The following is a 14,610-nucleotide window of genomic DNA, read 5'->3' as shown; positions in this document are numbered from 1 at the left end:
TGGCTTCTATAACTGCTCCCTCCTCTGGTTTTTAGGGTGCAAGGGTAGTAGCTGCCTTCTTCTGACTTTACTGGATTATGGCTTTCCACTGCTTTCCCTCTAAATTGCCTGTGCCTTGGAAATAGCCCCCCTATTAACCTCCCTAAATTACCCAAATTCAAGGGTACTCTTTGTTTCCTTCACTTCCCAGACTCATACAGTTCCCTTGAAAAAGTACTCATACAGTACCCTTGGTAAATGCACCCTTTAAAATGTGGCGCTAGTGGTAAAGAACCTGCCTGCCAGTGCAGGAGATGCAAGAGATGTGGGTTTGACCTCTGGATTGGGACGATCCCCTGGAGAAGGGAATGGCAACCCACGCCAGTGTTCTTGCCTGGAGAATCCCATGGACAGAGGAACCTGATGGGCTATGGCCCATAGGGTCACAAAGATTGGACACGACTGAGGCGACCTTAGCATGCACACAAAACTCAGTAGAATATATCCAAGTGAATTACGAAAACCAGGATATGACATTGTATAAAGCATATGTCTACTCTCAGGTGTACACATATGTACAAAAATGCATTCTTCATGTTTTAAAGAAAGTGTGCCTCCTGTGACTTGGTCTTCATATTTGCCTCTGAAATTTCAGATTCAGCATCAGCAGGAAACCATATTTGAATTCTTTATCTAATAATGAGAATGAATTGTCTCTTTCTTCTCTGGTTGGCTTGGTTATGGGTGTTGTGAGAGGTAAGGTCTGTATCCTGGCTCATAACAGAATTACAGTCGTGACTGTAGGGTATGAACCATCTCTCTATACTCAGCTGTGTTGACTGACCACAGGCCCTTTTAGTGTGCAAATGTGGATAGATTTTGCTCACTCTGAATGAGCTGATGTTGGGCAGGTGGATAACATCACACTACAATGAAATCATTCTCTCTCTCCATGGCCTCCACAATTTCCCATTTCAAAAGACCCCCTCTCCTTTTCTATTTCTAAGCCCCACCATGCATCACGGGCTTCCCAGGTGGCTCAGTGGTAAAGAATCCACCTGCTAGTACAGGAGACACAGGTTTAATCCCTGGATTGAAAAGATCCCCTGGAGAAGGAAATGGCAACCTACTCCTGTATTTTTGCCTGGAGAATCCCATGGACAGAGGAACCTGGTAGGCTACAGTCCATGGGGTTGCAAAGAGTCAGACATGACTGAGCACAAACACACACACACACACACACACACACACACGCACACTGTGCATCAGAGCACAACAGCTAGTGTCCTTTTTCTGAATCAGTGGTGAAGATTCAGTTGAGAAGATAGTCATGGACTCATTTCACACTTGTACAAATAGGAAGCTTGCTCTCTATCCATTGAGTGGGCAAGATTTCTTTGAGCAGGTCCTGGTTTGGGAGGGTAATAGAGTTTCAAAAACAAACTGAGGATAGTCATCCTTCTTCTTTATTTCTCCATGTGTAGGCTCCACATTTCTTTCTCCTTTTCCCTCTCATTTCATTTTCATGAAGCTGAGAGGCACATGAAAGCTCAGGCCAGCATGAGGAGGGAAAGGTCAACACTGAACTGAACTTCTAGCTCTGACTCCTGATTTTTATCCAATTTCTGATTTTATACTCATGTTTTGCCACAAGCAACTAGTAGTTTTAGTACCAGAGAGCAGTCACGTCTGAAAAGACAAAGTTGATGGCTGTAATCATTATGCTTTTCTGGACCGGGTTCTGCAGCAGCAACAAACCATCCCAAGACCAGGTGGTAGGAAGCTGTCATAGCGATGGCGGCTGTTCCTAAGAGCAGCATCACTGAAGAAGTGCTCAGGCAAGCACTACCCCCTGAGGAAGAGCACAGCTTCAAGCTGATCTTTCACTGGAGAAAACCAGTGGCACTATTGAATGGCACTAAGAACACACCCCGCCAACTTCCTCCACCACTAAGGTTGACAATCAATGGATGAGGTTGGTTGTAGAGATGAAAAAGCACAAAAACCTTGTTGGTAATTGATGGTGAAGATGTGGGTGACTCAGGTCTTAAATTGTCTTCTGTCTGCAAATCTGTTCTCAGATGTATGTGAGTTTCTTGCAGGAAGACTTACATTTCCTATGATCCTGGGGGACTTCCCCTGAGCTGTGCTTTAGGACTCATTGCTTGTTATGGGTGTCTTGGCCTCCTCGTGGATCTTTGGCAAGCCAGAAACTGGGGGAAATGCATGTGGGATACATGTCATTTTCAGCAGTCACAAAAAGTTTAAAACTTACCATAGTATTTTAATGTGCAAACAGCAGGGAACATTTAAAAGGCACCTGAAGGGGAATTGCCATCTTCTTGTGCTGTGAAAGAGTATATATGGTGCCTAAAAGCCTCTTGGAGAAGGCAGTGGCACCCCACTCCAGTACTCTTGCCTGGAAAATTCCATGGACAGAGGAGCCTAGTAGGCTGCAGTCTATGGGGTCTCGAAGAGTCAGACAGGACTGAGCAACTTCACTTTCTCTTTTCACTTTCATGCATTGTAGAAGGAAATGGCAACCCACGCCAGTGTTCTTGCCTGGAGAATCCCAGGGACGGGGGAGCCTGGTGAGCTGCCATCTATGGGGTCGCACAGAGTCGGACACGACTGAAGCGACTTAGCAGCAAAAGCCTCTTGGCCCCTTTATATCTCAGTAACATCCCGTCTCACCCTGCCAGTCATGTGGAATTAGATTCACTGACTTCAACAGGGAGAGGCACAGACCATCTGAGGAAGCTGTACGCATTCTCAACCCTGTCTAGAAAGTGTAGAAAGCAATGGGCATGAGGCTTGGGGAAGAAGTAGGGCTTGGCTGGGCCAGGGAACAGAAAAGAATCTAGTGAGTCAAGTGAGAGAGGGGAAAAGGAGGTCAGAGGTTGAGTCATGGATCCTGTGAATAGAGGCTTAGGCTTTACTTGAATTTCACTGGGGAAAATGAAGGGCTTTCAGCAAAATTTTGATATTATCTGATTTTTTAAAAAGCTCAGTTTGGTTGTTTGTGTAGAATGGATTTGAGAAGGGCAGGAATGGAAGTACTAAGAGCATAATCAGGTGGTTTTGGGAATCATATATCACAGTGGATTGGACTAGGTTGGGGTGTGCTGTTTTGTTTTACCATCCCTAGGTGATGGCCTGAGATGGCTAATTGAACATTTGATTATGTCCAAATTCTGGCCAGCAGGAAGAAGGGGCAGGGCGTGAGAAAGAACTGCTCTTTCCCTTTAAGGATACATTTTTAGAAGTTGCACTCACCACTATACTAAAGATCATAGCTGCAAAGAAGGCTGGGAAATGTAGTTTTCTTCTAAGTGGCCAAGTCGTACATAAAAATAAGGGGTTCTATCTGCAAGAAGTAGAAAACAGACACTAAAGGACAGTAATATCTGCTAACTTCTATTTAAAAAGAAAAATATATATATATGTTTGCTATTTTTAGCAAAATATCTAAGAAACTATACATGAATTTCTTTTGAAATAGAAGTTTTGCCTCCTTGAGATCTACGTTAAACTTTTGGATTATATTAGAGTATGTCGGTCCAAGATTCACAGACTATCTAGCTAAATGTGGATCAAGTAATTGGTTTTAGTCACAGCTGGGCAAACACCAGATAACTTCCCAGATGCATAGACATGTCTGTTAAGACAGACATGTCTGTTAAGAACAGAATTGGAAAGAATTCAGCGTGGACTTCAGTTCAGAATGGTGCCTCCTTCCCCCGCACTACAACTTATCCTTCTGCCTAAGCCTGGGCTCTGTGGGGGTATGTTGAGAATGAAGGCAGAGCGTGATCCACTCTTGCCCAGTAAACTTAGAACTCTGACCTCTCGTTCAGATTCTCCTCCCCTTTGGGGAGAATAAATAAGAGATAGAGGTCTAGGGAGGAGACAATACTCTGGAACTCCCCAAGAGGAGTGAGGTTTGGGTGGAGATCTCTTCTTTCTGAGCGGAAGTGTAATATAGTGGAGACAAAAACAATTATCAAAAAAGTGGAAGCTAATTGTTTTTTAATTTGGTGGATAATTGCTTTACAATGTTGTATTGGTTTCTGCCATACAACAATGTGAATCAGCCATAAATATACATATATCCCCTCCCTCTTGAGCCTCCCTTCAACTCCCACCCCATCTCACCCATCTAGGTCATCACAGAGCACCAAGCTGAGCTCCTTATGTTATATAGAAACTTTAACCAGTTTTAAAAGAGGGGTATGGTCATGGGTATTTTGAGTTGTACAATTAATTGCTTCAAATATGCTTTATTGGGGTAATGGATATATGGCCCTATTTTAAGCACACATCATATTCTTATGAAACCTCAGCACAAGGAAAATAAGAGAGGAAAAAAGGCAAAAAGACCGGTGTTTAAAAATGATGCAGTTGGATGCCTTAAGGCACTGAAAGAGAAAGGGAAGGAAAACATCCTGTAAGAACAGTGGTGGAGGAAGTTGGGAGGGGAAGTGGATGGAGAAAGGTTAGCAGGTTATGGCAGGGCTGAGATTGGGAAGGCAGGGCAGTGGGTGTCCCTTCCCCAGAGACCTGGAAGAGTGGGTGGACTGATGGGCTTCCAGCACACTCATGGGATAATAGAAGAAAGGTTAATAAAAGGACCGTTTATAAGGTGTGGGCACAGGTAAAGGCCCCAACTCAAGATGGAGCATGCTTAGGAACTAGCAACTGTGGGGAGACTGGAGGTGCAAGGGCAGTGACTCATCACAGGAACCTGGAGAGGGCCTCAGAGGCCGGTAAGGACTCAGGAAGAGAAACACCAAGTCAGGGTGAGGGAAAGAGATGGAGGCATCAATGCTCTGACTGCTGTCTTCTCCTGCCTTCCTACCTCTTGGAGATGCCTCCCACTGGGTAAATTCGACTGAAAACCTGAGGCTAGGAGCCCAGGTGAGACGGTCACAAAGCAACCTCCTAGGACATACAGCAGGATAGAGAAGGATCGAGAAGGACAAATGAAGAGCCTGCATGGTATTTTGGTGGAATGTCAGGTAGGGGGCTGTTGGGAAGAAGCTATATCAAAATCCCTGCCACAGTTTTTGAGTAATGAATTGCTTTCAAACATTCATTGAACACCTGCTCTGTTAGGGACTAGTGACACCAATAAGTCAAACAGAGACTTTGTCTCTGTGGGTCTCCTAAGCTAGCACACAACTGTGGTTCTTATGGCAGATGATGCAGACTGTGGGATGAGGGACAGCAAAAGGCAGCTCTGCCCGAGAGAAGGCTTCCTGGAAGGAGGGGGTGGATGGATGGGTGGAATGATGGTTGAAGCACAGTTGATTTACTGCATGGTGTTAGTTTCAGGTGTACAGCCGAGTGAGTCAGTTATACATACCCATACATTCATTCTTTTTTTTTTTTTTAGATTATTTTCCCATTATAGCTCATTATAGAATATTGAGTAATTTCTCTGTGATACACAGTAGGTCTTTGCTGGTTGTCTGTTTTATACATGGTAGTGTGTATATATTAATCGCCAACTTTTAAGCTGGATGTTCCATCTGTGCAGAAGGTGAAGGTGTCTCTCTTCACAGAAGCAGCATGGGCAGGACTGCAGGCATCATCAGGGGTGACAGTGAAGGCATGAAGCTGGGAAGGAGGATGGGACAGTGTCTGATACCAGGGCTTCAGGAGCCAGTTTGATGAGTTGGGATATTACCCTTTGAATGGGCAAATGGAAAGGCTTACAAGGGATGTACGTCTTGAAAAGGATGAACTGATGCAGAATGGTTTCCACACTTGTTTTCTTGGTACACTCTCCTTTCCCCTCTCATTTCCCTCTTTTTCTTCTATGCCTCTCTCACCACATTTTTTGTTGTTCTGTTTCTGGAAACTGAAATATCCAGAGTGAAAGGATTAGTTAGAATGGATTCAGTGTAGGAAAAAAAAATATCCCAGGTTAAAAAAAAATTCCCACTTCAGTTGCCAGTAGGGGTTTAATTTGAGGCATTGGAAATACTGAGGATGCCAACACAGAAATTAAATTGCTTCATGAGCCAGTGCTTAGTGGTCGGCTACAATAAAGTAAAAATGAGATGTTACCCCATGACAACTTGAAAAGATGTCTTGAAATATGATCAGTATTCAAGATGCCTTCTTGTAGGCTGAGACATAGCATGAATTGAACGAATGAAAATACAAACACATACTCTCACATTACTTTTCTGCACATTGATCAGCAAAGAGAAAATTCTTTCAGACTTTGGGGAGAAAGTCCTTTGCCTAATTATTCAAACAACCATTTCTTATCTGCACTTTTATTTTATATACCCTTTACACCTGTTTAATTAATCCTAAACATGATGCTGACTGCTAATTAAACAGCCCTGAAAGTGACTGACTGAAGGTAGTAATTTGAGATAATTAGTTTTGGTTTCAAACACTCAATTTTCACACTTTGTGCTCATTTTTAGAAAGGGGTGGCTCATTATTATAGGCAGGGTGTGGATTGTGTAGGGCATTTTACTGCTGGACTCTGAGTAGCTGAGGAAGTAGGAGGATTATTATATATCCAGATAGGCCAATGTAATGGTATAGCACTATGGAATTTGCTATAGAATGCTCCCCGTTCCCTCCTACACTTGTGTGTGCATACACACACACACACACAAACACACACACAGAATTCCTTCCAAAGTGAAGGTCAGGCTGTTGGATCTTTTTCACTAGAAGATAGAAACACACATGCTCTTGATCTTTGGGAAAGATCTCTAGCAAAGGGTAGACCTCACTGAATCATCCATTATCTCTTTCCCAGGTCCTCTGGAAACAACCAAGAAGGGCAAGTTTGGTGTGTGGTTAGAGATTTGGACGGATGTCCTTGCTAAGTATTTATGTACTACAAAGGAACACAGCCTAATCAAGGGGACAGTCTATCAAGAGGTGACTGGTATATCTGGCAGAGAATGCAAAGGAACAAAAAGGAGACAGTCAAGACTGGTTTTCATGATCCCACAATATTGACAGGCAAGTTAGTAAGGTCCTACTAGGAGGACAGGACCCATAAGAACTGGGTGTGAAATAGAGTAAATCATTGTTGTAGGTGATATAGATAGATACAGGTTACTCAGAAGCCAAACAAGTTCTCCAGCACCCTGGAGAGCTCCAAGCACAGTCTTCTGGGTAAGGAGGCTTTTACACCTTAGGATGTTCAGTGTCACTTCACTGGCCACCAAAAATGGAGGAGGACTCTCTAGACCTAGAAAAGGTCTGGATACAGATGTTGAGGGCTTTTTCAAGATGTCAAGAGGAAAGTTGTAACCTCCTTGTGGATTGGGGATTGTCTGGTCAGGGGGTGGCAGGTGATGGACGGTTCCCAGAGTGTGTAACTCTGTACAGGAAGATGAAATGGCAGCCCATTGAACATCAGAGCCCTGACATTACCTGCAAGATCTGATGGAGAGCAGAGTTAACAGTTTTATGTATGAGTCAGACCTGCATCTTCAACCAAGCATCCTGAGTTAGGGCATCGTAGATTCATTCTGATTTTCTGGATTCATTCTGGATTTTCACATCACAGATGAAGTTCACATCTCTTAAACTCCAGATGCCACAATAGTGTTGCCCACTTTTTAGTTGCTTTCATTCATCTCACAGGAACCTCAGAAGAAACAAGTCAAAAACTGAACTCATCATTTTTGTCTTCCAAATCTCCTCTTCTTCTTCTACCTTGGAAAATATCAAACATCATCTACTCAGATAGCAAAGCCATAGAACTGAGAGTCATTTCCCATTTTTTCCTACACCTTTCTTCTTCTTTTAGATACTCACAGGTTCTACACCCTTCCTTTTTTGCCACCTGCTACTGCCTTAGTTCCGTTTTTATACTTTCTTACATAGATTTCTATAGTAGTTTTCTAACTGGAACTAGTAGGCAACTTCTTATGTCTTCCCTTTAATTCAGTGTATCTCTGCATTATGGGTCTACTGGCATCAGATTGTTCTGGAGGACATATTAAAATGAAGATTCCTAGATGTCTAGACATACTAAGTCAGAATTTTTGGGCATGGGGCTGCCCAGGTGGACCCTGAAATGTGAGGGTTTCTACTCTTCCCACTGCTGCCAATGTGCTCTTTCTAAAACAAAATTTCTGTTGTGCCACTCCCTTGGTTACAATCATGCTGTGCTTCCTCATGACCTTGGTGATAAAGTCCACACTCCTTGTCATACCTGAGTAACCCTTCATCCTCTGGTTTCTGTCTAGCTCTGAAGTTATACTTCCTAATGTTCCTCCCTTGATATTTTGCTTTCCCACCACAAGAAACGCTGCAACACATATCCTTTCTTGACTCTGCCTTTGGACATGCTGTTTCCTGTGGCTGAAATGTCTTTCCCCATGTTTTTGCTGGATTTCCTGCATCTTCTCTGCTCGGTCTAGCCTGCATGTCCCTCTGCCATACTTCTTTAACATCCCTGTGTTCTTCTGTCCTAGCACTTTTCATAGATAGAATAAGACTCTTCATTTGTATATAGGAGGGAATATTGCATTTCAAACCTCTTTGGGGTAAATTTATGGCATGCAGTTAATTTGCTACTCAGCTTGAAGTTATTTAGGAGAAACAACATATCTCTAATTTTGAATATCTTCTAGCAATTCACCCTGTTTATGTCAGAAAATAGTCTCTTATCCTAAAGAAATTTCGATATGGATTCCTGTTTTGTGATTTTTTTTTTTTGAGGATGGAAGCCTGGAAAGACATTATAATTAAAAGATACATGGTTAGCTGTTCCCAAATCTTATTGTGGTACTCAGTGATTATATTAATAAGCACTGACTAGATTTGCAAAGATATATATTTAAAATAATTTACCCAAAATATCATAGTACTAAAATGGTATCAAGTGTAAAAAAAAAAGTCTTGTATTAAATGCTGTACTCATCATTATGTAGCCTTTATATCCTGAAGCCAAAGATGATTTTGGAGGTGACCTTTTCTGGGGCGTGTGGGTACATTTCATGTTCATTTCTGCCTCATTTCTTCACCAGAAGTTATCATGTACAGAATAAGAAGAGCAACAACAACAAAAAGCACAAATGTTTTGCTTTGGCTTCTGAAACAATGGGGACTGAATCAAAACTAAATTCTTTCTGTTTTGTTGTTATTTTTTAGTTGCTCAGTCATGTCTGTCTCTTTTGCGACTGAAGGGTTGCTGTTCCCTTCTCCAGGGGATCTTCCCCACCCAGGGATCAAACCCATGTCTCCTCATTGCAGGCAGATTCTTGACCACTGGGCCACCAGGGAAGCCCTCTTGTTTAGAAATGTGCTTTGAAAGAAAGTGAGCCCACAGACCTATATAACCTACTTTCTAATGCAACTGATGGTGATGAAATCTTATCTTGGCTGCAGGCTGCTCTGTCTAGGTTTCTGGTATAGCTTTGACTGTTTAATCTCTTGTGCAACAGTCCATCATTTGACAAGAGTCCTCATGGGTGGAAATGACCTGTCATCTGTTTTGCAGATACCTCAAATCAGCTATGCATCCACCGCCCCAGAGCTAAGTGATAACACCAGGTATGACTTCTTCTCCCGGGTGGTCCCCCCTGACTCCTACCAAGCGCAAGCCATGGTGGACATTGTGACGGCCCTGGGGTGGAATTACGTGTCGACGCTGGCTTCTGAGGGTAACTACGGAGAGAGTGGTGTGGAGGCCTTCACTCAGATCTCGAGGGAGATTGGTAAGTGTATATTTATCAGATGATCGTGTTTGAGGTGACAGGCTGTGGAAGTCTGAGTGTCCCCAAGAGCTCTCTGATCTGTGTGGGATAATTAGAGCTCCTACAGATGCACGACCCAGGCTGTCCACTCTAGGGGGAAGCTGGGCTTATTATAAATGGTTTTGTTGTTCATGGTCTATCAAGGTGACACTCTTGTGCTAATTTAGGAAGTAGAGCTCCTGACTCAGGCGAACATTTTTTAAAGTTGTCTGTTTTGACGTGGGAGTTTGCTGGCACATTAGAGCCACTGTATATTTGAATAAATGGCATACTATTTGATTGTTCTAGATGGAAGCTTACATTAGCAAGTCATTAAATATTTTAAAAAAGGCAGTAGAATTTAACATCCAACACTAAAGGGATTAAGACTGGTAATCATCTTAAAACAATACTGAAGTAGCCCCCAAGGCTATACTTGAGTGATATTTTTATTGTCATTTTTGACTTTTTGAATTTTGATTCTTACCTCAAACTCTAATCTTGGTTTACAAACTCTAATCTAAAGCTTACAGTGAGTGGGATTAAGGGCAAGATGTGGAAACTTGTTTAAAACAGGGTGCTTGTGAACTCTGTCCTGGGTTTTTTCAATGTTCTCATTCAAATCTCCATAGGCATTTTACTCTGTATGTATTTATCCATGAGGCTGTAAATCTACTACACTATGTGGAAGACCCAGAAGACAAAGACACCTCAGGGCATAAATCTTATTGCTGACTGGGCAACAATATAACTTTTCAGATGAAAGGAGATATGTTACCAGTTACTTAACAAATGCTATTGTTCTTACTAAGAATTACTGAATAAAATTAGCATATTTTTCTATTGCATTGTTTTCTGTAATAGCAATGTTTTGCCAAAAATTTAAAGCATCCTTTAGCTGTTTTGGGGGTAATTTTGAACTTTGATAACTTAATGTTTTTCTTTGAAGCTTTAATGCAGGAAAAGACCATGGGAATGATTTGGGCTTATTCCCTAATTAGCAGACAAAACATCTAAATTTATTGGAATAAGGTTTTCTCTTAAAAGATATGAAGATGCCTAGGATCTGTTACGCTGCATGTAATAAGCATGGAAACTTATGATGCACAATATTTAGTGTGTTTAATATTTGTTCCAGTACTGTGCTGCTGCAGAAAATGTAGAAAAGGCCTGGTCTTGTTGGATAGATTGGTTTAATTTATTTAAGGGACAGCTATTCATTCTTTGTTATAAATATCCATGATGGCATAATCTTTGCTCTTTTGAATTTTAAATTATATCACTATTGCTATAAAAGTGATTCAAAACATTCAACTGAACTTTAAATGATGGTAAATTATATTACCTTCTTGGAAAAGAATCTCACATTCATCCTTAGGAGAAATGCCCACTCAAATGAACAGTAGCTTCTGAAAGCAGGTTTGAATGCATTATTTAAGCAGCTGATGTTAGGTCTCACCCAAGTGATAATTTAACAAAAGAAGGCAACTAATAGAATATGTATTGAAATGAGAAGTTTTCTGCAGTGATCTGTACATTCTCAACTAGAGGACACATTTTGTGTGCATGCCACAGATTACTACAAAAAATTTAAGACAGGACATTGTTGCAGACTCTGATAAAACGCATTGTTTTAAAAGTTAAAAGTGAGAGTGCAGTTTTATTCTTCTTACCAGAAGAAAAAAAAAAAAAAAGAAATACTTAGTTCTCACTTTTAGGGAACATTGCTATACTTTGGTAACTGTCACCTTCAAGGATCAGGTGGTATCTTTCATGATTACTGTCTCTGTCTTAGTCATTAGTATGGGAGAAAATAATTTTAGTGCCTTGTGTATGCTCCTGATTACAGCAACATTTCTTTTCTGTTGATCCTTTCAGTATTCTGTGACTTGATTGGCTGTCCATTCTATTTCAGTTCTCACTTATCTGGGGAATGGAGGAGGGCTGTATTGTCAATTAATATGCAGAATACTGAAAAGGCCAAATTAGTGCCACACTAGAGTATGCCATGGAATATATTAAATATCAAAATCATCCCTCATTTTAATGACAAAGATTTTATCTAGAACAAAAATAGCTGAAAATTAAACCTTTTACATGACAATGAGATTAATGGGAATGACAAATGGTAGCAACTTAACCCATTCTGAAGTGATCTGATGACTCTAATGAAAATTCATTAGTTCTGTAACATTTGCTCCTCTTACTACAACATTGATGACATCTCTGTCAGTGTGTTACCAGTGTTTTTAAAGATCTTAGTCTCTTGACTGAGAAGGAGATATATGCATTCATTTTTTGGAGTGTCTGCCTATTAATGAAATTGTATATTTTTCCAACTCTTGTAAATTTTCCTGTACTCTGTTAAGAATTTCTCCCTTCAGCAATGTTAATTGCTATGAAATTTCAGTGTAGACTGGGACTTCCTATGTTTTGTCTCTGATTAATTCTGACAGATCATAATGGAATGATAGTGAAATGAAAATCTGTTTAGTGATACATTGCTTGTATGGTTTGATTATAATGTTTTTCATTTTAACAAAATCTGAGACGTGAGGAAGCATCCTTAGTGAGTCTTGGAGAACAAAGTTTATGAATGAATGATGGTCTTGAACATAGATGTCAATGATGTCTCTTCTGTAGTCAGGATCCTTCTCAGGGAGAGAGGGACAGGAGTTATTTGATAAAATAAGACAAATAGTCCCTTGATATTCTAGCTGTTACAGTCTCAGCCCCAAGCATCCTGACTATAACGTTTTTACTGGAGAAGGCAAAAAAAAAAAAAAAAATGGAGGATCAACAAATGTCACAATTTGACTGGATCATAGTTTGTGTAGTAAGGTATGGAAGACAAAACTGGAAGGCTTGACATGGTACATGGATGACTATTGTACCCTATAGTGTAGTAATTTTATCTTTCATTTTCTAGACAGTGGAGGAAACTACTGAATAGAGAGGAATCCATCAGAGTACATATTTAAGATTGTGCTAATAAGAAGTAGAAGATGGGGAGACCAGTTGAAAGACTTTTGCAATATCAATCTTAGCCTCATGGAGGGCAGTGATAATAGAAATGGATGAGGGAACAGACTTGAGAGACACTTGTGAGGTAAAGTCTCTGGAACTTAGCAATTGATTGGAAGTAGAGCTCGAAGGTGAGGCTTCCCTGATATCTCAGCTGGTAAAGAATCTGCCTGCAATTCAGGAGACCCCAGTTCGATTCCTGGGTTGGGAAGATCCCCTGAAGGGATGGATTACCCACTCCAGTATTCTTGGGTTTCCCTGGTGACTCCGATGGTAAAGAATCCACCTGCGATGTGGGGGGGCCTGGGTTGGGAAGATTCCCTGGAGAAGGGCATGGCAACCCACTCCAGTATTCTTGCTGGAGAATCCCCATGGACAGAGGAACCTGGTAGGCTACAGTCCATGGGGTTGCAAAGAGTCGGACATGACTGAGTGACTAAGCACAGCACACAGAGCTCAAAGGTAAAACAAATTAAACTTGAAATGTTGGTCAATTGGAAAACACAAGTACCATGAATAGAAAAGAGAGGGTACAGTGGAAAGGCTGGATTGGAATGAGAAGCATGGTTTGATTATGAACTCAATAAACTGTAAATGCTGGTACATACCTTTGTGGAGAAGAACACAGTCAAGGACATTGGTTGAGAGCCAAAGCAGGAACTGAGATGTAGTTCTGAAGCTCATTTTCACAAAATTTATAATCAAGGTGAGAAAGGTAATTGCTAAGGTATAGACTGTGAATTCGTAGAAGGCAATGGCACCCCACTCCAGTACTCTTGCCTGGAAAATCCCATGGACGGAGGAGCCTGGTAAGCTGCAGTCCATGGGGTCGTGAAAAGTCGGACACGACTGAGTGACTTCATTTTCACTTTTCACTTTTCACTTTCATGCATTGGAGAAGGAAATGGCAACCCACTCCAGTGTTCTTGCCTGGAGAATCCCAGGGAGAGGGGAGCCTGGTTGGCTGCCATCCATGGGGTCGCACAGAGTCGGACACGACTGAAGCGACTTAGCAGCAGCAGCAGCAGCAGAGTGTGAATTAGAGTGTAGAGTGAGAATTAAAGGGGGCAGAGGATACACTTGTGGGCTTTACATAAAGGAATGGGATGATGAGCATTGTTGAGGATGTAGAGGAAAGGAAAGCATTGTACATGGTTGATATGAATGTAGTCATTATGGAAAATAGTATGGAGTTTCCTTGGGAATTAAAAATAGAACTACCACATGATCCAGTGATTCCACTTCTAAGTTTATGTCCAAAGAAAATGAAATCAATATTTTGAAGAGGTATCTGCCTCTTGTGTTCATTGTAGCATTATTTTCAATAGCCAAGATATGGAAACAAACTAAATGTCCATTGGTGGATGAATGGACAAAGTATATCTATATTTATGTATGTATCTATCTATATAATGGATATTATTTAGCCTTAGGAAATCCTACCACTTGTGACAACATGGGTAATCTGGAGGGCATTGTACTAAGTGAAAAAAAGCCAGACACAGAAAGACAAATCCTGCATGCTCTCACTTATATGTAGGATTCTAAAAAGTCAAATTCATGAAAACAGAGTGTATTGCTAGAGGCTAGTTGTGGGGAGGGGTAAGGGAAATGGAAGATATTGGCCAAAGAGAATAAACTTTCAGTTAAATAGGATTAATAAATTCTGAAGATCTAATGTACAGAATGGTAATTATAGCTAATGATACTGTGTTGTTTACTTGAAATTTACTGAGAATTGATCTCAAGTGTTCTCACTACACACACACACACCAACTATGTGAGGTAATGGAAATGTCAATTAGCTTGATTATGGTAATCATTCCACAATGTATACTTTTATCAAAACATTGAGTTGTACGCCTCAAATGTATACAATTTT

General features: G+C 41.1%; 1 protein-coding gene across 6 annotated transcripts in view; it reads left to right on the top strand.

Annotated features, from left to right (window-relative positions):
* The window catches only part of GRM8 (glutamate metabotropic receptor 8), an 872,326-nt gene that overhangs the window by 143,295 nt on the left and 714,421 nt on the right, over nt 1-14,610 (top strand). For all 6 annotated transcript variants that reach the window (XM_061414602.1, XM_061414603.1, XM_061414600.1 and 3 more), the window contains one exon: nt 9,470-9,686. In XM_061414602.1, coding sequence (XP_061270586.1) covers nt 9,470-9,686 — 217 coding nt within the window. The remainder of the gene's footprint in view (nt 1-9,469; nt 9,687-14,610) is intronic.

Source organism: Bos javanicus, chromosome 4 (assembly GCF_032452875.1).
Source record: "Bos javanicus breed banteng chromosome 4, ARS-OSU_banteng_1.0, whole genome shotgun sequence".
NCBI lineage: Eukaryota > Metazoa > Chordata > Mammalia > Artiodactyla > Bovidae > Bos > Bos javanicus.
This window is presented reverse-complemented; position numbering and strand designations above follow the sequence as displayed.